The 26,398-nt window shown below is 44.9% G+C and overlaps 2 protein-coding genes across 2 annotated transcripts in view; one reads left to right on the forward strand and one right to left on the reverse strand.

Annotated features, from left to right (window-relative positions):
- Positions 1–4,373: 4,373 nt before the first annotated feature.
- Positions 4,374–10,022, forward strand: GSG1 (germ cell associated 1). Its single transcript, XM_058557591.1, has 5 exons — positions 4,374–4,701; positions 5,924–6,094; positions 6,780–6,932; positions 7,590–7,701; positions 9,677–10,022. Exons 1-5 carry the CDS (start codon positions 4,383–4,385, stop codon positions 10,020–10,022), a joined length of 1,101 nt encoding a protein of 366 aa, XP_058413574.1. The 5' UTR covers positions 4,374–4,382.
- An 834-nt stretch (positions 10,023–10,856) lies between these two features.
- Positions 10,857–26,398, reverse strand: part of FAM234B (family with sequence similarity 234 member B) — a 34,877-nt gene continuing 19,335 nt past the window's right edge. Inside the window, exons 6-13 of the mRNA XM_058558726.1 lie at positions 23,211–23,358; positions 22,716–22,857; positions 21,529–21,672; positions 21,271–21,352; positions 18,311–18,466; positions 15,794–15,911; positions 14,021–14,241; positions 10,857–13,435 (exon numbers count right to left, since the gene is read on the reverse strand). Coding sequence (XP_058414709.1) covers positions 13,430–13,435; positions 14,021–14,241; positions 15,794–15,911; positions 18,311–18,466; positions 21,271–21,352; positions 21,529–21,672; positions 22,716–22,857; positions 23,211–23,358 — 1,017 coding nt within the window. The 3' untranslated portion in view covers positions 10,857–13,429. The remainder of the gene's footprint in view (positions 13,436–14,020; positions 14,242–15,793; positions 15,912–18,310; positions 18,467–21,270; positions 21,353–21,528; positions 21,673–22,715; positions 22,858–23,210; positions 23,359–26,398) is intronic.

The following is a 26,398-nucleotide window of genomic DNA, read 5'->3' on the forward strand; positions in this document are numbered from 1 at the left end:
GACTGTTCTGACTTAGGGAGAAAAGATACATTTTCAAAGAGTGAGTGACTTTTTACACTGATCTTGATGAGAGGCAGATCTCCAGGTGAAAAGAGACTGAAGACATTCCAGGAAGAAGGAAGAGCATCTGTGAAGGCCCGGGGGATGAAGGTCCATGAGGTGTTGAGGGAATCATAGCAGCTGCAGAATGTCTCCCACTCTTGTCACCCCAATTAATTGGTACAATTATTATTATTATTTTTTTTTGGTGAGGAAGATTGGCCCTGAGCTAACATCTGTTACCAGTCTTCCTCTATTTTGTATGTGGGACGCCACCACAGCATGGCTGATGAGTAGTGTGTAGGTCTGTGCCCAGGATCTGAACCCATGACCCTGGGACTGCTGAAGCAGAGCACGTGAGGTTAACCACTACGCCACCCACCAGGCCAGCCCTAATTGGTACAATTTTTGAGGACAGAAAGAACAACTTGTACTTCTAAGTGACTGGCTACAAGAAGATATGCAATCAACCCCTTATTGATTTGTCACATTAGTTTTTTTAAGTTTTGGAAACCCTTTTTTTAAAAAATAAAAATTTTCATTCCTTTGCCTGAAGATTGGGAGAGAAATGGTATAGAGCCATAGCTTTGCTGACCATGACATTTATTCCTCTCCAATCCTCCTCCATCTGTATCCTCACCTCCATCCCCACCCAACACTCTCTCATTGTATCGCAGCGTTCCATGTGCAGGGAGGTGCTTAACAATCCTTACTTATGATGCTAACTGGAGGGTGGAGACCACCCAGGGCACAAGGAAGCTATTTCATATCCATGGCTCTGAGGCCCTGACACCGTGGAGAGTAGAGCTTGCTTATAAACGGGATGGAAAACGCTACTCAACGTAATGGGAACTTTTGTAGTAGTGGTGACCCTGTAATATTTTCTGTGCCTGCCATAAAATCAACCCAATCCATTCACACCAGTTACCGAGGGAATGGAAGTTAGATGGAAACTAAATCATCACTTACTTTTTTAAAGAAACTTCCCTCTGCAAATGCAAGTCCTTGCTTCTTTGTGTTTAATCCCAGATCCCCATTGGCAAACTCTCCTGTGTAATCTCCCAGAACAGCTGGGCCATGATTGCATTGTCAATTATTAAATGCCCAAGTTCCCCAGCATTTAATCATGAGGCACTCCAAACATAAGATAGAAGGGGAGGGCTGGAAGGGGAGGGAGGAGGGTAGGAAGGCAGTTTTCATTCTTTCAACATTAAACTGAAGGGATTTGAGCACAGATGGCATCCTGCGGTCCTCCCGGACAAGCGGCGAGACGCTGGCCATAAGGTAAACAGCTTCCCCCTCTTATTGCTCAGAACATACATTCCATAGCTATTTTGCACCTGATTCCTTTAAGAGATGTGCCTGTCTCATCAATCTGTTGTCCTTACTAGCCTGTGTTAATTCCGAGTTTTTCTGATAACTTATGTTGATGGAAGAATTACTGACATTTTGGCACCTATGCACTTCCTAGTAATCTGAGCCAAGTGTCAGGAAAGCTACACTTTGTCCCTTTTCTAGAGAGTAGAGTCACCTTGGCATGTGGCTTGTCAGCATATGCAAAGATATAACTTCTCTTTTAGCTGCTACTTCCTCATGATCACCTTAAGGAAACCATTGCAAAATTAGAATTGTTCTTCCAATTCCAGAGATATCTGGATCCTGGAGAGAAAAGGCATGTTTAGGTGGAGGAATAGAATATGTAAGGAAGGGCATGGCACTATAGGTGTTGAAGATGATTCTTGAAAAGGCTCTTGAATGGATGCTCATTCAATTATCAAGATAATTCTTTTTTTTTTTTAATTTTTTGTTTATTGCAGTAACATTGGTTTATAACATTGTATAAGTTTCAGGTGTACATCATTACACTTCTATTTCTGCATAGATTACATCATGTTCACCACCCAAATACTAATTACAACCCATCACCACACACGTGCCAAATTATCCCTTTCGCCCTCCTCCCTCCCCCCTTCCCGTCTGGTAACCACCAATCCAATCTCTGTCTCTATGTGTCTGTTTGTTGTTGTTATTATCTACTACCTAATGAAGGAAATCATACTGTATTTGACCTTCTCCCTCTGACTTATTTCACTTTGCATAATACCCTCAATGTCCATCCATGTTGTCACAAACGGCTGGATTTCATCGTTTCTTATGGCTGAGTAGTATTCCATTGTGTATATATACCACAGCTTCTTTATCCATTCGTCCCTTGATAGGCACTTAGGTTGCTTCCAATTCTTGGCTATTGTGAATAACGCTGCATGAGGCTTTTTGAGTCTGCCCTTGGTGGACACTCCTTCTGGAGACATCCTCTTTGTGCTTCATTCCAAACTCTTTTTTCACCCTTGGTTTCTCAGATCACCTCTTCCTTAAATTTGTTGTCACCTTGATGCCACCACAAAGTGGTTGTACATGATGTGTGTGGGGTTTGTTATTCTTATTTCTGAAGAAAAGCTTATGAATTTGTATAATTTGAAATGAATTATTGGTAGAGTTAAAATCTGATGTAATGTGATAGTAGACAAATTTCCAAGCCATATAAGATTGAAAATAAAGTTATTGAACATATAGAATTGCCTAACGCCTTAGTTCAATCTTTATTCAGAAGGATTAATGAAGGTGTTTTACCCATAAATCCAATTCCTATTCAAGCAATGGACTTACAAATAATTAGAAAGGATAACTCATAGCAACAGAACAATAACTAAAATGTTCATAACTAAAAACAAGATGAAAACATTCTTTTTGGGGGACAAGGGCAACATAAGACTCCCGTATCTAGCAATATAAGATCTTCCAGATGCTGTGGGTTTTCAGTACTTACCAAGGTCACCCAGAGTCTTGCACAGACTGACAACTCTTGGTGGATTTAATTTGTTGAGTGCTTTTTAAAAAAATCATATTAGCGGATTGCTTTCCAGAAGCTGCTTTATCGTATGTTTTGTATGTTGGTTTTTATATACATATGAACCTTGTATATTTCTTATTGCCATAAATAATCTGTGCTTTGTCTGTGGTATGCACTGTTTTCGTCCCTGAAAATTCTGAAGAACAAACTGTTATATTTCTAAGATAAAGTTCTCTGTTAAACAGAAAATGTTAAGCTGGAGATGATGAGAGAGGCAGATTTATGGCCCTGTCCCATTTAGCTGTGGTTTTATTTACGTGTCTTAAGCTAAGCAGATTTAGGTCTGATTAATTCTGATATAAGAGATCCCCTGGAAAGCTCAAGATGGTTTACTTTAAGAAGCATCTGTCAGCCACTAAGTACAGGCTTCTCTTCCGTTCAGCATGTATTAATATGACAGTATAAACTGCTCCATAACACACAGTGCAAGACCTGTCAGATTTCTTTATTTCTCTAAATCAAATTAAATCTGGCTCCAACCACTCACCAAAGCTGAAACATCTAACATGAGTCAGTTTTCAGCTCGCCCTTCTCATGTCTTAGGCTAAATATGACAAGGAGGTCAGGGGCTCGAGTCAGAGCCACATGAGCTACAGATCTTTCTGCTGCCACGCACTGTGTCCCCACGGTGAGTCAGGCACCACTGCTGCATCAAGCTGTGGAGACGCCCCTCCAGGTTCCGCTCCACCAGCCAAGAGCACCATTGCCATGGCTCCATGGCCGTGACACTTGGTGCCCAGCCCTACGGGCACCACGCAGCCACCTCCCATTTGAGATTCTGTCATCTCGGTGGCAGTGGATGGAAGCTGGACCCAGCTCACCACCTCTCTCAGAACCCAGCCCCATCTCCTCCCCAGAGATTTCAATAGCCCACATCCCAAGGCCCCTCTTTTATCCTCAAGGCCCCAAAGCCTCTACCTGCACCACCCTCCCTGGATGATCCAGCTTAACATTCGTTGATAGGACATATCCCTCTTTACTCCTCTCAGAGGGAAGAGGACACCAAAAACTCACATTGTTACAATAACGAATACCTCAGCAAGTCAGTGCAACTACCTTTTAATGAAGACAAAACCAAAAATAATTACCAGCAAGAGCATTTAGACTGCTCCCAATTCAATCTGATATATATTAGCCTCAGTGGCTTAATCACATTCTGACTGAAGTCATTATCTGATGCTTACTCAGAATCATCCTCAATAAGCATTTTAGCATAATAAGGTCCAGCTTAAATAAACATCATCGCTCTGATGCCTGCTCTGGGCCACTCCTGAAGCCGAGCTTCCACAGGGCTCCTGGGGGTCAACTCCTCGCGCCTGGTTGTGTCCATCGTGTTAGAGGAAAGCGGCTTGAGGAAAGCCGCAGGGAAGGGTGTCCAGCCCTCCAAGGACACTCTGAAGTCAGGCTCTCTCCGCGTGTTTGTCTGTTACAGATGGAGCTCCCGAAGGGCTTCTCTGGCCAACGGACATTCTTATCTGCCATCCTCAACATGCTATCACTCAGCCTCTCCACAACATCCCTGCTCAGCAGCTACTGGTTTGTGGGCACACAGAAGGTGCCCAAGCCCCTGTGCGGGAAAGGTCTGGCAGCCAAGTGCCTTGACGTGCCGATGCCCTTGGATGGAAGCGGCCCCAACACATCATCCCAGGAGGTGGTGCAATACAGCTGGGAGACTGGGGATGACCGCTTCTCCTTCCATACCTTCCGGAGTGGCATGTGGCTATCCTGTGAGGAAATCATGGAAGAACCAGGTAGCCTCCTCACCCCAGGTGCCTGATATTTTTCCCCCCCAAGGGATCTTATGCAGGCAAAGAGCCAGCGGGGAGTAGAGCATTCCCCACACCCCACCAGGGCTACCCCCAGGCTCAGCATCTCCCACCTCTGTATTGTGTCCTTTCCTATAGGACTCCCTTTTAATAAGGTCAAAAGTCATCTGCCTTTTCACCTCCCGACTGTCTAGTAGACTCATTGGTTTAAAATAGCATACCCTTAAAGGGTTTCATTTAGACTTTTAACATTATGAGATTTTTCATTCCAGTGAGCTAACATTGCTGTTTAGAGACAAACCAAGAAAAGCCTAGCTGTGACCTTATGAACAACTTCATTTCTACAGGCCTTAGTTTTCTGTCTGTGAGATGAAAGGATCAGAGCAGATCACCTTTCAGACCCCTTCCTCCCCCTCCCCACAAGAAGGGTTTTCTCGTTCTAAGTACTATTGTTACAATTTAAAAGGTTGGGGAACAGAAGCCCAGAGAGGGTGACTAGATCCTGTAAGGACATCCTCCAGGAGCTGAAGACAGACCCTCCCAGGTCCCCTACCAGTCAGCACATCACAAAGCGAACATTGTGTCAGCGAACATTAGTTACCGTGTAGTCCTCGGGTTAGGAGCAATTGGACTGAGGACACTGCTCAAAGCATTCAAAGGTCACCTGGTAATAAAGTTTTTCTAAAGCCCAGAATCATGTACAATTTGCGACCCGCTGCTTCTGCTGATTTGGGCTTAGGGACAAAGGAGATGGAAGAGGCATATAAATGTGTGCGCATTTATATTTAAGTTACTATTGTGCCATTTAGCACGGCTCCAACTCCAGTCCTGGAAACAATTTAGAGCCATTCAGACCAGTGGTACAGGCAGCAAAAGGTATTGGTTAACACTAGGCCCATTACCTCTTCCTGACGCAGTAACCAGGAACATTTCCCTGTGTGTGCACACTCAGGGCAATGTCGTCTGCTTCATTATCAGGAATTGAGGAGAGAGAAATTAACCCTGGATGACTCTTGACGATGCCATTCATTCATCCACGCATTCTTTTCTGCTTTCAAAGCCACACATTGGTTGCCTGCCTGCTATATGCTGGGCAGGCGCTGGGTCAGAACAAATGGGGCAGCGCCAGGTATGGGACCTGGGAAAGTCTTCATCCCCATTGTCCCAAGAAGCGCCTCCATGAAGTTATACCTTGTGTGTGTTTCAGGGGAGAGGTGCCGAAGTTTCATTGAACTCACACCACCAACCGAGAGAGGTGAGAAAGGACTACTGGAATTTGCCACGTTGCAAGGCCCACGTCACCCCGCTCTCCGATTTGGAGGGAAGTGGTTAATGGAGAAGGCTTTCCTCCCCCACCCTCCCTTGGGGCTTGTGGCAAGTATGTGGGCTTGATAACAAATTTCGTTACCACTGAGTTGGGCCTCTCTGGATCTAAATTGTACTGGGCTCTCCTGCTTTTCTCTTCTTCTGAGCCCCACAGGGTCACACAAATTCTCTCTAAAGCTGACTTTCCTTCACATGCGGGAATGCAAAAAAGGAACAGTAGGGACAAATAAAGTTCACAAACAGAAAACCACCAACAGCTCTAACCTCCTCTTGTTGCCAAGTAACCATGTTGAAAGCTTAGTTTTTCCTTTTTTTCTCCAATAATTTTTTTTTTTTTTTTTGTAAAATAGAAGGGAGGGAGGGTGGGAGGGAGGGAGAAAGGAAACAAAACTGATTGTTCCAAAGTTAAATAAAAAAAAGAGAAACAAAAATGATAAATAGCAGAGTTACAGCCCTGCAAGATTTTGTGAAAATTGGATGATTTCTTCTCAAATCGCCCTAACAGTATATATAGTCCATCAAGGTTACCTGATTGTATATTGGACACTGAGCAGAGGGAGCTGTGAGATGATAGCAAAGGACCCCAAATGAAGGAATGCCCCAGCTGCTTTCTGCTCTGTCTCGTTCTCCCCTTCTATGACTCGGTGAGGCTTTTCGCTCCTCACAGCCATCGTTTGTTCACCGTTTGTTGAGTTAACTGTCAGGGTGAGGGTGGTTCTTCCTCTGGTTTCTGACAGAGATCCTATGGTTATCACTGGGAGCCCACTTCACCTACATCGGACTTGAATTCATCAGCTTCCTCCTCCTACTAACGGACTTGCTGTTCACGGGGAACCCGGGCTGTGGGCTCAAGCTGAGCGCCTTCTCAGCTATCTCCTCCGTCCTGTCAGGTGAGCACCTTCGAGCTGTAGAGGGTGGCTGTCCTCAGCAGCCTTTGAAGCAAGAGCTGGAAGGCTTGAGCCTCTGTCCCCAGGGCAGGAAGGAGGAGCCCAAAGGCAATATAAAGAATGGAAGTAGGAGATACATTATAGCCTCTTTAATTTTAAATGGAAATAACATGTAAAATTTTATATTAGATCTTTATGTACTTTGCAAAATGATTTCTCTCTAGGTTATTATTTGCAAGTTTTCTCAATATGTAAAATACAGTTTGGTTTTACTGTTCAGTTGTGACATAAACACAGCTTTTCAAGACTTTGTTGGATAAAGTAAGATGCCTAGAAAAGATCAAGAATAAAGCTCACACTGTGGGTCTTAGTGGGAAGAAGTAAAAGGGAGCAGCAGCCCTGAGTGGAGCATCAACTCAGGAACTTTTTCCATAGCTCTAAACCTAGAGGCTGGGGGACGCTATCGCAAAGGTCTGCACTCAAGGAGAAGCTCCCATTGCAGATTCATCTCCCTGGGAATGTGGTGGCATATGGGTAATGGGACGCCTCAACAGAGGCTGCACCTGATGCAAAATGAAGACGTTTCTCCAAAACCATACTCCCTGTAGATGGCAACGCCTGCCTTTCTCTAAGGGTGCTGCCTTCCTCTTCCCTCTGTAGGTCTTCTGGGGATGGTGGCCCATATGATGTATTCACAAGTCTTCCAGGCAACTGCCAACATGGGTCCAGAAGACTGGAGGCCACATGCTTGGAATTATGGCTGGGCCTTCTAGTAAGTACTTAACCATCTCCTGAACCTTTTAGCCCATTCCCTAGCCAACGTTCATCAGATTTGCTACTCTTTTTTTTTCCACTGAGGAAGATTTGCCGAGCTAACATCTGTTGCCATTCTTCCTCTATTTTGGATGTGGGTCGCCGCCACAGCATGGCTGATGAGTGGTGTAGGTCTGCACCCAGGATCTGAACCTGCAAACCTGGGCTGCCAAAGCAGAGTGCGCTGAACTTAAGCACTAGGCCATGGGGCCGGCCCCCTAGATTTGCTACCCTCTACATGCTTGTTCTGTGTCCTTCTGCCTTCTCTTCATCCCTCATCTCAGGAGTCTGTCAGTCAATCAGAGGGCTAGACCATCAGGCCACACCCATTCTTTCCCCACCTTCTGAAGAGGTACAGAGAGGATGCCTCTGGCTTGTTTTGTGAGGATGTTGCCTTGTCCAGTTTTCCTGCTGATACAGCTATAGCAATTGCTTCTTCACCTGCTATGTATGTTGTCCTCGGGAAATAAGACTGATTTTGTATGGCTTATGGAAATAATGCTCTATATTTTATATATTTTATGATTCAAGGTATTGGAGGACAGAGAAATGGAAAACTAGCCTTGAAATTTGAATTGAATTCTATTCCCTGTGAGTGGCTTACTTTTATCCTGTAATGAAAAGTAACCTCCATTCTTATTCCACCAAACTGTGTTAGAAATAAAACTTCCCCTACCAGCCATTCTCTAACCTTTTAAGAACTAAGGGGTCAGTTGAGATTTTCTCTTAAAAAGAGAGAAGCAGCAACCATAACAAAACAAACACATTCACGGTAAACATGCCCTTTGTTTAAGAGTTCCTCACTTTCTCCTTGAAGAACACACTCCCTTTCACCACACAGGTGCCAACTTGGACTTACATTAACTGCCTGGGATAGGAGTGAAGTACCTTAACAGTGCTGAAAAGACAGCGCTGGGCTTGAGCTTCCATGCTAACGGAGGCAATATGGAAACCTATACACGTCTGTTACAAGATCCGATCCCCTTTTCTCATGGTATAATATGTGCTATTTGATTCAGGGGCCTTTGGTCTGCTCCATCAGCCACCCTATCAATTTAGCTCGTTTTCCAGACCTATCATTTCTCACCTTTTGTCTATTTTCAACCCTTTCTTGGCATTACAACTGCAGCGCTCAGACCACAAAACCCCCATCAGAAGCACCCTCAGCCTGAGTCTACGTAGTCTGTGGGAGGCAGCAGATGGGTACACGCAGTACCAGCACATGGCCTGGCTTTAACCATCACTTGGCCTCATGGAATCCCTCACTAACCTCACACAACTTCCTGTTTCTCCCCAGAAACATGGGGAGATTTAGGGGTTTGACTTTCCAAGTTTTTAGGAATGTGTTTGTTTTCTTTGTTGAATCCATCCAGCATCTCTCAATCTCTGGCTTCTCTTCCGTCCATTATAGACTCCCTTAAGCCAAGAACCACATTGTTTTCATAAGAGGCAAATTCCACTCGTACAACCTATACCTCCATATTTGTAGTAAATGTTTCCTGAACGACTCTCAGAGCTCAACTTTGTCGACCCTAAGACTGCTAAACTCAAAACAAAGGAAGATGGAAGAGGGAAGATCACTCCCAGCATCTCAGTAAAGGAAACTCTTGAATCTTGAAGAGGGGGGAGGGAGGAAGTACACCGGATTCATTCCGTGAAAATGAATCCATTCAACTCCTAGTCTGACTTTAACACTACATGAGTTATTCTTTGTTACTATGGAACATTCAGAATGGACCCTAAGACAGACCAAATTAAGTCCTCTTGCCCATAGTTCTTTACCTGCAATGTGGTGGAAGACAGCAAACTCAGGTCCCTAAATCCCTAAAAGGCATCAGCCTCGTCTATCAGTAGGAAGGGATCATGGTATTCTTCTTTCAAACCTGTAGGAAAGTCAGATTCTTACTGCACATTTTTTGTGTGTTTGTCCGTAGCATGGCCTGGGTTTCCTTCACCTGCTGCATGGCATCGGCTGTCACCACCTTCAACACATACACCAGGCTGGTGCTGGAGTTCAAGTGCAAGCACAGTAAGAGCTTCAAAGGAAACCTGAGCAGCCTCCCACGTCACCACCGGTGTTTCCTTCAGCAACTGTCAAGTGCAGCTCACCCGGGGGGGCCTTTGACCAGCTACCACCAGTATCACAATCAGCCCATCCACTCTGTCTCTGAAGGAGTCGACTTCTACTCAGAGCTACACAACAAGGGATTTCGACAAGGGCCCAGCCAGGGGCTAAAAGAAGAGGTGGCTGGGTCATCTGTAGAGGAAGAACAGTGTTAGGAGTAAGTGGGTTTGGAGAGCAGGCTGAGCCCAACCTTACTTGTGTGTTTGTTATCAACACATGTTTAAGCCGAAGTCTGTTTCTTGAGCATGGTGTTTAGAGGCTAAGAACAAGGGTATCTTAAGGTACGAGTCCAAAGGGATGCGTGCCCGGTGTGCACTGCTCCCTCATGGCTGTGTTGTTTCGCCATCCCCCATATCTCCCGCGTTCAGAATCCCCTCTCCTTTACAGATTGCTTGTTATAAGCCAGGTCCTGGGCTAAGCAATGGAGATCAAAAGAGGAGTAACACACAGTTCCTGCCCTTCAGGGGCTTCTCAATCTGGTCACCTGTCTGGGATTTGGAGGAATGGAGGTGGGCAAATCAATGGTAGTTGACTGTGGCTCAGGTTTCCACGGTGCACTTGAATTTTCCTGGAAGTCACAGAATGGAAGACGAAGGAGCTTTGACACCACTAGGAGCTTTGACACAGAGGACAGATGTCCTCCACACTGCCTGTTACAGTGTCCTGCATCCACACAGTAGGCACCTGATGAAAGTTTAATTAAATATGATCCTAGAAGCCATCAGAAGACTAGTGTCCATGAGAAGGCTCCTACAGCACACAGGGACAGCTCCACTTCCAGAAATGTCCCACTGAGGCTATTCAGATAGGATTGCGGTTCCCTGGTGGAGAACCACACAGGAGACTTCCCCAGGGAACAAGGCTGTGTCATACGATCTTCTCTTTGTCCCCACCTTCTCATCCATCCATTTGCCCTTTCTCTTTTCCTTGAGGGAAAACAAGCCATCCCAGATGGCTAAGAAGAATGACAATGGCACAAGTATGTTCCCGTACGTAGTATTTATTTGTTCTGTAACAATTCACATTTTAAATAGTGCCTCCTGACAATATACCAGCTGGCTCTTCTTTAATATGGGCAGTAAGGATAGCAAGTCACATTCGAGGGGGTTGGTATCACCATACCACACTAGAACCGGGTGAGGAGGGACCATCTGTGGGAGGGGGAGGATGTTGTCTAAGGTGGAGGGGTTTGGACGGGAAGGAAAGAGGAGAGACTGGGAGGAGGAAGACCCTTGCATTTGCAGAAGTCATGACTATTTCTAAGTAGTGGTCATACTGGCTTTACTGGCAACCCCATGCTGGGAGTGGGGAAAGAAAAGAGCACTTCCCATCTCAGATATCTGGTGGGTGGTTGCCTGCAAGGAGAAGAAAGCTTAGGGACACATTTGACAAGAGACCCCACCACCCACACCGGTCAGACGAAGCTTCCGCAGTCTTGAGCCACCATTTACACCCTCTGTACTGGCGGCAAGAAGGAGCAGAAACCAAGAGCTTGTACTGTGTCTAGCAAGGAGAGATTCACACTTAACACAGTCAAAACAAGCTATGCTTAGTTAGCCAACATACTATGAAGAATTTAGGGATGTTATGGTTTTCTAGCTTCTTCTTATGTATTTCTGGGACTCACCCAGCATAAATGCAGTCTTCTGCCCAAAACAATCCCCCCAAACCAGGTACTGTTTTACTTTTCATTTTACTCCTGCCAAAAGTGGCTGGCTTCCCAGAAAGCCTCAACGTGGCAGAGAACCAGGTTTAGGCATAGATGGCTCAGCCCAGGCCACAGGACCAGCACCCAAGTTTCAGGTGTTCACTCGACTATAAATTAGTCCTTAGAAATTCTCTACTGGAGCAAACTAGATCCTAGGCTATTCTACCCAGGGAGCTTCAAATCTAGAAGTAAAACTGGAATCATGCCCACACTTGGGTATCCTCTAATTGTTCCCCCAAGTTTACAATAAGTTGGACCCACACATGCTTTCTAAAGCATTGAAACCAAATTTGCTTTTAGGGGCTTAAGGCAGGGGGCCGCCCAGAAACCTGGAAGGCCAATCTGCAGGCCAGGCAACATGCCAGCGTGGAGCTATTGCTACCAACCTCCTGTTATGTCATAAAGCCTTCCAGTGGGCAATTTATATATATCCCTTTAAATTGGGGATCCCTAATTTTCTGTAATCTTGGAATTTTCTGGAATTCCTTTATTAACACAAGCTAAAAAGATACAGGCTCAAGTAAAGGGAGAACCTGAGTTGCACTCGGGGATGACATGTCAAAATTATTCAAGAAGAAAAGCAGCTCTCCACCAGCTAACGTGGGATTTTCTGCTACATAAACAACGACCTAGAAGTTTAGGAGATAACTTAATAGAAGTAACATATTTATACAGAAGAAGGGAGAAGTAAGCACTGGAGATAATTCTAAAGAACTCAACCAATTCTAAAAGTTATAGTATTTACACAGGAATTTTCTCGAAATAGAATGCTTCAAAGGCTCTACCAGGAAGGAGATGTGCAGGGCAAAATGGTTGCATACTGGACTTAAGGAGCAAGAGTAAAAGTCCAGAAACAGCTTTGCTCTCATGCAAGCAAAGCAAAAACATCCCTGAATAAAAGAGAGCAAAATGAGAGGCAGTAAGGAGGACGCCCAATAGAAGAAGATGCTAAGAAAGCAGAGCAGAGATGAAGCAGGGACACAGACACCTGCCTCAATGGGCCTGACTCCCAGTTCTCCGCTAAGCTGAGGACAGCACACACATGAGCACTTCTGGGGTTACTGCAGTAAAAAGGGTCATGACTGGTGGAACAACCAAAAGCACGTGATAACATAAGACCTTGTCAGAGGTGGGTCATTTATATTTCTCTTGCTCCCCTTCGGATAGGAACATCTATGGTCACTAAATACATAGAGATGGAAAGTGTGAAAAGACAGGATGTGTAAGACAAGAAACAGATGAAAATACTAGGATAGTCAACTCCGTCCCCACTCTCAGTCTTTCTCACTGCTGCTAAGGTTGGGAAGAAACCAAGGTACAGGTCAGGAGGGGATAAGGAGAGAAATGACAGGTGGCCCTCAGAATCCGAGGTAGGCCATCTGGAAGTCTCAAGATGATCAAACAACCCAGACGTATTTCAGAAGAATAAGAAACCAAGTCCTTGGAGCTTAGGACATATCTAGAAAATATTTCATCAAGACACTAAAAAATACACACACATGGCATAATGCAAAACAAAATGTTCCAGTGAAGAACTCCACTGGAATTTCCCAGCAAGAGTTTATAAATTAGACACAAAAAATAAAACACTTAAAAGATTCACATTTTCAAACTATCCACACAGAGTGCTTAGGGGGTGTTAATGCAGGGACTGAAAAAGCAGGTAAGATACCCCAGCCAAATGGATCATGCCGTTCTCAAGTCCAATGTGGCTTCCAAAGTGCTGTGCAACCATCACCCAGAGGTTGCGAAACGGGGCCGAAGGAGTCTTCCTTCTCTCCAAAGAACGGATTTTACACGACCAGGAGAGACAGTACCATTCAGTTCACTTCTGAAACTGAGGATTCCATCAGACTAGATCTAGGGGAAAGGAGCGAGTATCAGTGACTTTAGCTTTTTTCCTGGCAGAGAAATGAAGGAAACCTAAAGGTCGGAATATTTCCTTTATTTTCCTGTCCTTTGTCTAGCCCCAATAGTTCATGAGTGTCCCTCCAAAAAGACCCAGAGACTTTTTACCTTTTTCCATGATAATCTCTTGAACACTGAACTAGACCATAGTCTTTGGAGGGTAGGGAGGGCTAGCAATCTGAGCAAGACAGTTCTTTGCAGTATGTAACCGCCACCAGTCCTGCATGATGCTAGCATCACTAGCCCCTCCCAGAAACACCAGTAGTATCCACCCCCTCAGTCACTGGGACAATAAAAACCATGACCCTGCATTTCCAAATGTCCCCTAGAGAGGAGGTACGAAGGGAGATGGTACCATTTCTTAATGGTCATGAAGCACCCTTAGAAAATAGCACTGGTCTCAAACAACGGGTTCCTGATAACCAGCTACTCAGGAAGGCTCCACTCTCCCTACTTTCTAAAAAGCAAACCTGGAGTTCGTAGTACTTGTCCTAAACCCTCAATAGTGACCAAATATTTCTTTCAGAAGCTATTCACCCGGTAGGGAGAATCAATAAACTTTATCCTAGAGAGGAACCTTCGCAGCTCCCCACGGCCAATTTTGGGGGTGGTCTCCTTTAGCTGGACCACTTGGCCCTCCATCATCGCCCACCGTAGACTAAGCTTGCTGACCACCAGGGGTGCTGGGTGGCCTTCGGAGCTTGGCCCTGTTGTCCTGGTAACATAAAAGGCATCTTTCCAGAGGTCATTGATTCCAACTGAGGAAGAACAAAAACAAGAGCAATTAACAAGGACAGAAAACTTCTGCTAACAGGAGAGGGGTTTGGTTCAGCAACTAGATTCATTCATTCATTTACTCATTCACTAATTCATTAAGAAGTTTACTGAGCACCTAATAAATGCAAGGCACTGAGCTAGACGGTGGTGCGTAGTGGTGAATGACTGGATGCTGGCGAAGCAGCACATCCTTCTCAGCCTTTGTACCTTTCCTTCTCTAAAGCTGTTTCTAAGAAAGCCCCAAATCAGGAAATGAGAAGATATGCCAACTGTGGTGACAATTCAGTAGAAAAGTGAGCACAACAAACTAGAAATTCTAAGAATTCCTAGATTGTCACTACATGTTCATATTAGCTATTGACCTAGCCAGTGTTTATTTTGCCTCATCTTTAAAATAGATGTTGTAATTTTTAGTCTCGATTCTTAATTACCATTATTTAATGTGCACTGAATAATATTTTATGCTAATATTGAAAAATAGCTCATTTAGATCCAATCATAGGATTCTGCAAGCTGATATCTCCCCCACCATGGCCCCCACCACAGGTGTGCTTGCAAGTTCCAGATCAGCTGTTCTTTCCAGCGTATCTCAATAAATCAGAGTCACGAGCACTAGCTTCAATTTCAAGGCAAATGAGTTTGTAAGGAGAGAGCAGCTCTTTGAATGGCAAGAGAACATGGAAAGAAGAAAATAAAGAAAAGTGGCCAGTCTGGTCTCCCGACTCCTCCCCCAGCAGGAAGGGCAGATTGCCTGAGGCCAGCCTGAGGCAAGGAGTCTCTGAGGAGGCGAACATCAGACACATCCAGACCAGCAGGTGGCAGTGGCTGAGTTTCCAGGACTTTGGTTTCCTGAATTAAGGATCCCTAATATATGATCCCAGTTTTGCTATATATTATTTAGATACAGATATAAAGTAGAATAATTCCAACATGTTAACAGTGGTGATAAGTGGTCAGATTAGCAATTTTTCTTTTTCCTTTTGATTTTTCTTCTGGCTCCAATTCCTATGCAATGGGCATGTTTACTTTTACTAGTCCAGAGAGAGTCTCCATTGATCCTAAACTAATGCCCGGAGGAAACACTATACCTCCATCATATCGCTCGCAGTTAATTCCAAGTCCTAAGCTCCTAGAGGGTGAAGAAACTAGTCTTACTTGTATTCCCAGCCCCTGGTGCAGTGCCTGGCATATAGCTGATGCTCAATAAATGCCTGCTGAGTGAGTGGCTGCATCAATCATTACCACCTGAGAACCCTTTGGGAATGGAACACACTTTCCCCTCAGCTTTCAGCATATTCAGAGGCTGTGGGTCCTCACCGTGTGAGGGAGCTCCTCCCAGAGGGAGCACTCCAGCAATGGCCTCGGCCACCAGGGACACCAGGGAAAATGCTGAGAGCAGCTCAGTACACACCTCCTGCTGCAGCTTGAACGCACACATCCTTCCCTTGGTGGGACAGCGGTATCCTCGCACACAGCCAGCACATCCTCTCCCCTCATCTGTGTGCACAGACCCCGACCGTCACTGGGACTTACCCTCTGAAGCCGTCACTGTGCCTGTGGCATTGGCCAGATCCAGAAGAATCGAGGGGAATGCTGGATGCAGGAGGTAAAGGTGGTTAAGGCTGGGGGGCTCAGTTCCTGGGATGACATCCTGACAATGAGAAGCAAACAAGAAGAGCAAAGGTAACTCTACATTCCCACAAATGATGGTCCTCTGAGGAAAAAGGCAGAGGGGACAGTGGTGATTACTCACTCCTCTCAGATGCTAAGACTGATGTGTTTGAGGGAAACTCCCATACACAAGAGACATATTTCAAAGAGCTCAAAACACTGACTAATCACTAACTTCTTCAAACCACCATAGCTAGAAAATGCTTCTCCCTTATAAGAAAAAAAGAAAGAAGAAAGGAAATGTGCATACCCCAGGAGAGAAGTTTGATGTAGGGACCTCCCAGTCTCCTGCCTACAGGAGTACTAGAATACTGGTTCATCCCCTGCAGTAGGTGGGGCTTTGTAAAGACAAAATCTATGTAGAAAAACACAGTGAGCCAAAGACACTTCCTCTCACTGGATATTAAAGCCAACAGCAAGTATCAAGCTAAAAATCACAAAAATCTTATCAGTTCTCAACATAAACAGAACATTGACCAGACAGAAGCAAGTCATTAATTATAAAGCAAAAAATCCAAGGCCTGAGTGTCAGTCTCCCAAGTCCCCACAGCAGAAGAAATGCACACTGGAACTTCCCTTACCAGCAGGACTCTGTGCAGGGATGATATTCGGCACGTGTGTGTGCAGTTGTACACAGAAATATTGTGTACAGGTTAGTAAATGGCTGCTCTACTGAGCTCCTGAGTCCCTTCCCTGGGACCATCTTGGGGCTCCCCTACTGGAGGCAATGGAATCTCAAGGGATGAATATCACCCCTGCTTCTTCCCATATTGTTAGCATGGGAGGAAGTTCACTAAGCGAGGAGAAACGTGGGCGGGAAGCTTGCAGCCACACTCCCACCACATGCCCACAAGGCAGAAGTAGGCTTTTTCCACACACCCTGAGGATCCCAGGCATGATGGGACAGATCTCTGGCTCAGCTAACAAGACAAGAAAACAGCCAAATTTCTTCCTTGATGCCTACAGGATGGAGCCCAAATTCCTTAGCATGGAAACGAAGGTCTTACATCATTTAACCCAAATCTGCCTTTTCTAGCCTTCTCCTACAGTTATTTACCTGCCCACCCCACTCTTCAAGAATGTCTAAGTATTGCCTAAGCACATGCTTCACTTTGTTCTAACCTCTGCCAATCTTATTTACCCCTTTGACTGTCTAACCATCCTCTCTAGCCCATTTCCACATTTTAAAACACTTCTCATCCTTGGGTACCCAACCTGACTGCCACCTCTTTCACGCTTTCATGAAAAGCTCCCTCATCACCCTAGACAAAATTAATATCGCTCTCCTTTTGTGCCTCCGTCTAAACTTCCTATCTGTAGCTCTATTAGAGGATTTGTAACACGCCTTTGTCTTGTGGCCATTTATAGATGCTTACATTTGAGAGTCAGCTGGTCCCATATCAAATGAGGAAACCAGGAAGCTAAAATGTTAGATAAATTGCTCATGGTCACATGTGAGGGCATAGCAGAGCGAGGACTATAATCTAGATTTTAAGCAAATCTGATCCTCAAAATGAGGGAATACATTAGCATCTTCATCAATGGATAAACAGCATGTGGCTCAGAATCGTGAAGTGACTTGTCCAAGAGCACACAGTGCATGAGTTCAGGACTCTTCTTCCTTCGGGCTCCCCCCATCATCCGAGGACCATCCATCTTCTCCTCCAGAGGGCCAGCACTGTTTCCGGTTCATCCTTAGGGCCCTACAGAGAACACGGGGCCTGGCACGTAGCAGGTGCTGGTCAAGATGTATTTAATTGAACTCAATCAGGGTGGATCTTACTGAAAACTCCCAGGCACCTGTCATAGGTGGCCCCCCACCTCATCAACCCATTAAAATATTGCAGGATGGTATTTAAGACACTCTAAAATTTGCCTTCTATGTATCGGACCTTCTCTCCCATAATTCCCTGAGGTGAACTTTGAACTTCAGCCTAGTCAATGTCCTTCTCCACCTGCTGTGCCATCCCTGCCCCCTACACCTGTTTCTGCAGTCTCAGTTTATTCACCTCAAAGCCCAGCCTCCCTGCCCATTCCAGACCAGTCATAATTATTTCTCTTCAACAACCATAGCACATATGGGAACCATCTGTGAATTTGGACCCAGTGTCTTGAGAAGACGTCTTATCTTTTATCTAGCCTCCCACTGTCAGTAGCCGGTAGCCAGGGGCTGTTATCAGCCTTCACGTTGCTTGGCTGAAAGGCAAAGGCGAGGAGCACAGCTCAGGAGGAAGCAGGTTCCCATTTTGCCCACTGTTTTGTTCTACCCATAACCACTCGGGACCGTGGCTGGTCTAATAATACCTCCAGACCGAATCAGCCCTGCAGGGCAGCTGCCATCTGACAAAGTGACAACGGGACCCTCCCAGGCTCACTCACGGAATTGGGAGATGCAGCTGACAGCCCTTCAGCCCAGAAGAGGAAGACAGACTTCTGGTCTGAAGTAACCGCTGAGGTGGTTGGTGTTTCCTTCATGTGACACGGAGCACTGTAACTCCAAGTAACAGAGCCAGAGTCCCCATCCACCACCACCATCTGCAGAAGAGAAGACAGTGAGTACGGCCCATCCTCAGAAAGGCAGCAGGCCAAGAAAACACACACACAAACAGAACCCCACAGACATTCAAATAATACATATACTAACAGGTTGAGCTTATTGTATGTGAACAAATTGGCTGTTCAGAGAGCATTAAATGCCAACTAGGGACCGGGACTCAAATGTCTGCAGCCCTGGTTCCCATTCCGCAGAGTTTAAAGGACTGTAGAATTCCCGAGTAGGAATAAGTCTACCGCTCATTTTATGGATGAGAAAATGGAGGCTCAGAGACAGGAAGTGACTGAGGCTGCTCCGTGTTTACAGACAGAGACAGCAGCCACTCTGAAGGGGTGGTGCTGAAACCAGATGCCAAGAGCAGCACCTCATTTCCGCTCCTTCCCTCCCACGACCGCAGCACCCACTCAGGGAACAAGGACTCAGTGAACACTGTGTCCTATGCCCCATGCTAAAAGCTTTGTGTGTTTGACTCTACTGATATCATGGCATACACAGCTCAGCCCTAGGGTAGTCTCAAATTTAAAAGAGCATGGTCAAAACAGACAAAAAAATAAATGAAGAGAAAATTCACTCCTTGCTTGTATCTCTCAAAGGATAATTAAGGGGACTGAATTCATAATCCCTGGCAGCACTTATATCTCCTTCTCACCCCAAATACCTCACACCTCACAGTTCTAGAGCCTCTCATTTGCCAAAATCCCCAAGAAGCTCCCCCGTCTACCTCCAGCCCCAGTGTCTTTCAGCTTCTCTCCTCAGTGTCTCTGTTCTTCAATAAGTGGAAGGACTGCATCTCTTTCGACAGTCACGTCCCTATTCTTCCACTCTCTCGGTCCCGCCCTTCTCTGCCCATGCTGAGACTCTGCCTCACAAAAGGTCTTGGAACCACCTGGAGAGACAAACTCCTCTGAGCAAGCAGAGGGGGCAAACAGGCTAGAAGTTCAAGATTCTCTTTGGTAGGTAGTCTTGGGGAGACAAGAAGTCTAGAGACACTGCACTAAAAAATTTTATCCAGCCCCACACATTATTTCATTTAATTGCCACAATAACCCTATGAAGGTAGGCAGTATTATTACGCCTGTTTTATACATGCAGAAACTGTAGCTAGGTGAGATAATGTAATTTGACTGAGGTCACCAATAAGTAGTGGAGCCAGGATTAAAATCCAGGTCTGAACCCTCAGCATCTCAGCTCTTAACCAACCTATACACTATACCTTTCTCCCTTTATCCTGCTAGGAATGCCAATGAAAATTGCAGTCTCTATCTGAGTTTCCTTTGAAATACAATCAGACATTGCTTCTTTCCTGTCTAGCACTGCTGAAGACTCTCCGTGAAGTGACACTTGTATCATCGGCTCTGTCCTCTGCTCATGACCAATAACCCTCCTGCTTCCCATACCTCATCCAAATTCTGCAGCCTTGCTTTCAGGGCCCTCCATCAGCTGACTTCATTCTGATCTCTCTGGCGGGAACGCCCCTCAGCCCATCCTTATCTATCCATCCAGCAAACCTCTTCTCTGCTCTCATGATTCTGCACAACCAACCCCAACCAACATGAAGCATGTCTTGACTCCCTTCACTCTATCTGCTCCCCACGTCCCCATCGCATGTGTGAACCTCCATTACAGCACTTACCACGATGGGGTAGAGCTGTGTGCGAACAGGCACCCCAATGACTAGGAGCTACACAAGACAGTGGCCTTATCTTCATTAACATTATGTTTCCATAGACATCATCTGTATATCTAGCACAGAACTTGGCACACATCAGAGGTGATGATTAACTGTTTGTTGAATTCACTCTCAGGGAACAGTGTGCAATATATAAATACACATTTTACAGTAAAGATTCACCAAAAAGCTAGGTCAATTATAAAAAGAAATTTTAAAACTCTAATTCTGCCTATAATGTTAAAGGAATGAAAATTGTCTATCCAATCATTATATCCTCACAATACGCAACCTCACGTAAAACCAGAAAGACCTATTCAGTGTCCTTGGAACAAGCCATCCATCCTGTGTCTGGGCCTCTGGTCTTGGTGTTCCCAACCTGGCATGCCTCTCCCTCCACCCCTCCTCACAGAAATACAATTCCACTTTCAAGGCCCTGCTCATCTTTCCCTCCTTCATTAAGTCCTCCATAACAACCCAGCCACCCCAGAATCCCACCTTCTCTGAAATCTTAGGAATATATGTATTGAAGTATTAAACTTATTTATACCTACCTTTCCCCACCAAGAGACTTCAGAAGGTTCCTACCGCCTAACTGTAAGTTAAGAATCCAGAAGAAGGAACTCCTGCACAGGAAGGAGGCTAGCTAGAAAAAGTGTCCAGTGCTATAGATTTCAACACTGAACTGTGAGTTTTCGTTTTCTCCAATTAGCCAGACTTTGAGTTGTTTGAAGAAAGGGACCATATTTTAGGTTCTTTATTTATTTATTTATTTATTTTTTTTTGCTGAGGAAGATTAGCCCTGAGCTAACATCTGTTGCCAATCTTCCTCATTTTTTGCTTGAAGAAGATTAGCCCTAAACTAACATCTGAGCCAGTCTTCCTCTACTTTATATGTGGGTCACCACCATAGCATGGCTAACAACTGGTATAGGTCTGCATCCAGGATCCGAACCTGTAAACCCCGGCTGATGAAGCGGAATGTGCCAAATTTAACCACTATGCCACGGGGCCAGCCCCTAGGTTCTTTTTATTTCTCACAATGCCTAGCACAGGGCTGGACCCAAAATATATACTTTATATATGTTTTGATTGATTTGAGTCCCAATGTTTTACCTTTCTCATCCCAACTCCATCCTCTATCTGCAGAAGGAAGTCTAATGTTTCATCGTCAGTGAAATACCCAGGAGTAGGCTGGCTGCAAGTGAGAACAAAGTAAGCAATCAACAGTGAATAAGAAAAATAGGAAAACCAGGATCTCCTTCCCTCCCTTCTCTAGTATTGGTTCCAGATATCAAGCAAGTGCTCTGGGCAATTTTTAACCGTGGGAAAGTGGATCACTACAGCAAACATTACAAGGAGCACACTGCAAACCTGCGCAGGCCTTGAAGGCTCAGTGTCCAGTAAGGTGTGAGATTTTGCCCCCGAAGCAGGATGAGGCCATGTCTGGTGGTGATCAGGAGGTTGCTGGAGTTGGAGTCTGGTGCCTTCACCGTCTGGAGTAGCTCAACACCATCACTGAATTAAACAAGACCCCAACAGTTAGTCTCTGGCTTGGATAGGATTCCTGACCCACTTACTTTGGGTTTTTCGCTCAGTGTACATGTTTGTATATACTCTTGAATTCATGTCCCACCATCATCTTATCAAGTGAGGCACTCTGTCATTCCAGTTGAATCTCATTTTCTTGACCTTTAGAAACCAAGATCCCTAGAAAATTCACTCAAGTTCAAAAGGAAACCCCAGGAGAAATGCCACAGAGCCACATCTCTCATGTTTGATACTCTGGGGAAGAAAACAGAGCCAAGGAGAACGGCAGGGAAGGCAGACGGAGATCTGGACAGGAGCTTGAAACTGTCACTAAGCTTGGACAGTAACTCATGATAGACCCTTCAGTGAACTATTTCCTTCTCTGTACAACTGGGACCATTCTATTTAATATCTGCCAAATTCACTGAAATAATATCAGATTGCCTAAGAAAATGCTAGAAAATGATTTGAAACTTCTGGTAGAAAAGAATGAAGACAATTATTACTCAGGACTGGAGTTAAATGAGTAAAATCCACTGCATACGACAAACGACATGCTTTTAGTTAAGAAATAAACAAGAATAAAAAATAAGATTTCATGGATGCTATCCTTGCTTCTGCCAAAATGATTCTTCAACTAAGAGAAAAATACAGGAGAACAGTAGGGCAGACACTTCTGCACAGTTTTACAAACAATTATTTTTAAAAAGTCTATCTCCCTACCTGAAGGTTCCCCAGCTTCACCCTGCCCCACCCTGACCCAGAACCCTAGACAAATACTTGTCCTTGCACACTACGTGCAAGGTGATCACACGCCATGGTCACCAACACATAGATATCAACACATTACGTTACCAAGAGAAGAAAATTCCTCACTCACGTTAACCAGATCAGAAGATGGCATATTAAGGCTAGCACTGTTTCCCCCAAACCTCTGCCCACACATTCACCAGCCCAACCAAACTTAGAAACTCCACAGCACCTGAGATCTCAGGAGTTCTCATTGTGATGAGGTCAAACACCTGCCCCACCTGTAAATGTCAATGAGCTCAGACAGGTTGACGGATCTTCGCTTCTCCCATTCTGGCTCTTCTATCTGCAGAGAGGGTGGTGAGCTGTCTCGATTCTGGGCCTGAACAAAAATGTCCCTCAGGGCGACAGCTTGGATATTTCCTAGCACCACAGGAAGAACCAAGATCGAGAAGTTGAATTTAATAGAACTCTCCCAGGGTGAGGATCTGAGTAAGAGACACAGAGCCTGATCAGATGCATCTAATATAGCCCGCCCAGACTGCTCCAACATGGAGTGAATGGGCAAGTGATTAAGTGGATGCTGGACAAAGAGTCCTCTCTTTGGAGAAGGCAGCAGGTAAAGTAATAGGTGGGGGACAGTGAGAGGCTCCTGCAACAGGAGGTGACGAGAGGGCCGGTGTCAGCAATTCCTGAGCCTCTACCCTGTCTCACACAGGAGGCCTAATCACAGACCCCAATGGGGAACAGCAGCAAAAACAAGCCTTGCTTCTTACCAAAGCCAAACAGGATATAGACAGCCCCGCTGGCGGTGATGTAAGCCTGAGGACCAATCAGATTCCCCACTCCCACGATGTTGTACTTCACAGGTCGGCCCACTGGACGCCCCGTTCGGCCAGACACCAGCAGAAAGCACAGATCTGGCTGAAGAAGTGAAAGAAGGGGGTCAAATCAATAGAAGCCTTATCTTTTCCTAATCGAACAGTTTTTCCAGATAGTCACTGCTTCCTCATTAGCTAAAGGTTCAGAAACACGTCCCAAAGTTGGAAAGCACAAAGCCAAACCTGCTTCACTTAGTTCCCTGGAAGTAAGAAAGTGAGGCAAAGGTCCCACTTCCTTGTTAGATTCATGCAAAGGGCATCTTGATGGCAGCTTGGGCAACTTTTCTGAAACACAGCTGTTGCTGATGAACAGTCACCTGAGGCACAGAATTCTAGCTTAGAGCTAAATATAGGACAGCTGACCCCCGGGCCTCTACTCTCATACCTAGAAATCCCCAGTAATATTTGGTCCCAAGGAGACCAATGCAGGCAGTGCTCTCCCATCACAGCATACATGTCTGGCCTCACCACTATCAACCTTATTCTCAAGCAGAGATCGGCAAACGTATTCTGTGAAGGGCCAGATGGTAAATAGTTTAGGTTTTGTAGGCCAGATGGTTTCTGTAGCAACTACTCTATTCTGCCACTACAGCATGAAAGCAGCCATAGATTATACATAAATGAAATAGGCATGACTGTGTCCCAATAAAACTTTATTTACAAAAACAAGCAGTGGGCCAAATGTGGCCTACAGGCCATAGTTGCCAACTCCTGCTCTAGAAGATTTTCTTTTGGGAATAGAGTCGCCAGTTGGGAAATATAAGGACTGTACTAATATCTTGACTTCAGGAAAGATTTTGATAAAATTTATCATTATGAATTCTTATGGATAAGATAAAGAGATGTGGTTTTCAGTGTACCCAGAGAAAGGGTCCATGCCAATCCAGAAGGGGGTTTTTAGTGGAATGTCACAGCACTCTGCTATTATCCCATTCCTATAATCATTCTTATCAAAGACTAGAATGAATAGAACTCAAGCTTATCACAAAGCTGAGAGAGAGAACTAATATGCTGTATGACAAACTCAAAATTCAAAAATGTCTTAGGCTAGAGGATGGATCAAAATCTGGAAGAAGAAATTGGGCCATTAACTAATTGATTAATTAAAAGATGTGGGTGTTTTAACTGATTATAAGCAAAAACTGAATCTTAGAAAGGCTAGCATAATCTTTGGCTGCATTTATAGAAATACAGAGTCTATATGAAAAGAACTAACAATTTCCTTATGTTGATATAACTGGTTAAATTACAAATAAAATACAGTTTTCAGATATGGGTACCACATTTTAAAAGGGATATGGACAGGGGCCGGCCCCGTGGCTTGGCGGTTAAGTGCGCGCACTCCACTGCTGGCGGCCCGGGTTCGGATCCCGGGCGCACACCGACGCACCGCTTCTCCGGCCATGCTGGGGCCGCGTCCCACATGCAGCAACTAGAAGGATATGCAGCTATGGCATACAACTGTCTACTGGGGCTTTGGGGTGAAAAATAAATAAATAAATAAAATCTTTAAAAATAAATAAATAAAAGGGATATGGACAAACTGGAGTACAAAGGCAAAGAAATCAAGAAAGGGAGGGGTCTGGCCTTCATGTTGCATGAGGAACGGTATGAGGAATTGGGGATATTTAGCCTTGAGAGCAGCAGGCTTGGAGGGACCAGGCTAACGGCTAAAGGGCTTTCATGTAGAAAGAGGATTAGATTCATTCAGAGTAGCTCTATTGGGCTGAGGCTGGCACAATGAATGGAAGCTATGAGAAAGCAGATTTCTCACCAATATGACAGAATTTTCTAGAGCTGACCAAAAATGAAATGAAGTGTCTCACAAATTAGTGATATTCCCATCAGCCTGAGCACTCAAGGAGTGTGTGGGTGCCAATGTGTCTGGAATACTGTATCAGAGATTATTGCATGGTGTGAAACGGTTACCACATGGCTCTTGAGGTCCCTTCCCACTAACGTTCTAGACCAGATAAGTTCTCTAACCCCAAACCAGGTCTAGTTCTCCCAGGCCCACCTCACTCTTAACCCAGAGCTAAGAATGCAATTACTCTAAGTCATAGACCTAAGATGTTTCATTCCTTGTGAAGAGAGCGCCTACCATATCTGTAGCTCAGAGTAAACAGGTTCCTCAGGTCAAAAGACGTATAAACATAAAGCTACTGCTCTAAACCATCACTTCTCCAAGATTCTTCTAGTACCGTCTATCACTTTTCAGGCAGAATGGAGACTATTCCATATCTGTACACTATTGCGTAAATGAGCAAATTCTATAAGGCAAGTTGGGTGATACACTTTTTTTTGTTTTTTGGTAGACAAAAAAAAGACACAGAGTAGAAGTCAGCAAGAAGCCAATTCCTCTTATAGAGGCCTCCTCCCTACAGAGGGTCCCTAAAGGCCTGAGCTTCTATCCCATCAACCACTGCTGCCTAAGAAGAAGCCACCTGGGGTATTAAGACTAAGATTTTTAAAAGTGTTCAGGATACATAAACTTGTTCAGTATCTTGCTATGTCTGTGCTAACCATAATTCCATTAAAAAGAAACTGCCCACACTTTCTACTTTGGGATCTTCGGAGAATCACTCCCTGATGGATGTAATCATTGAAATTTTCCCTAGACCTCGGTCTCTTTATTCACAGTGACTGGGATAAAAAAGATTATGTGAGTGAAATCACATGGTATTTGTCTCTCTCCATTTGACTTATTTCGCTTAGCATAATACCCTCGAGGCCCATCCATGTTGTCACAAGTCTATACAGAAGTCAAAATACAATGATGTACACCTGAAATTTATATAATGTTAAAAACCAATGTTACCTCAATAAAAAAAAAATTATGCGTGGGGCCGGCCCCGTGGCACAAGCGGTTAAGTGCGTGCGCTCTGCTGCGGCGGCCCGGAGTTTGCAGATTCAGATCCCAGGCACACACTGACGCACCGCTTGTTAAGCCATGCTGTGGCGGCGTCCCATATAAAGTAGAGGAAGATGGGCACGGATGTTAGCCCAGGGCCAGTCTTCCTCAGCAAAAGAAAAAAAAAGAGGAGGATTGGCATTGGATGTTAGCTCAGGGCTGGCCTTCCTCA

Source organism: Diceros bicornis, chromosome 17 (genome assembly GCF_020826845.1).
Source record: "Diceros bicornis minor isolate mBicDic1 chromosome 17, mDicBic1.mat.cur, whole genome shotgun sequence".
Classification (NCBI taxonomy): domain Eukaryota; kingdom Metazoa; phylum Chordata; class Mammalia; order Perissodactyla; family Rhinocerotidae; genus Diceros; species Diceros bicornis.

What these genes read in the sequence shown, in the direction of transcription:
- GSG1 (XM_058557591.1), top strand. Translation starts at nt 4,383, where the DNA reads ATGGAGCTCCCGAAGGGCTTCTCTGGCCAACGGACATTCTTATCTGCC. An exon ending in TCCCTTGGGGCTTGTGGCAA is followed by an intron (nt 6,095 to 6,779) that starts GTATGTGGGCTT and finishes GGTTTCTGACAG; the next exon opens with AGATCCTATGGTTATCACTG. An exon ending in TATCTCCTCCGTCCTGTCAG is followed by an intron (nt 6,933 to 7,589) that starts GTGAGCACCTTC and finishes TTCCCTCTGTAG; the next exon opens with GTCTTCTGGGGATGGTGGCC.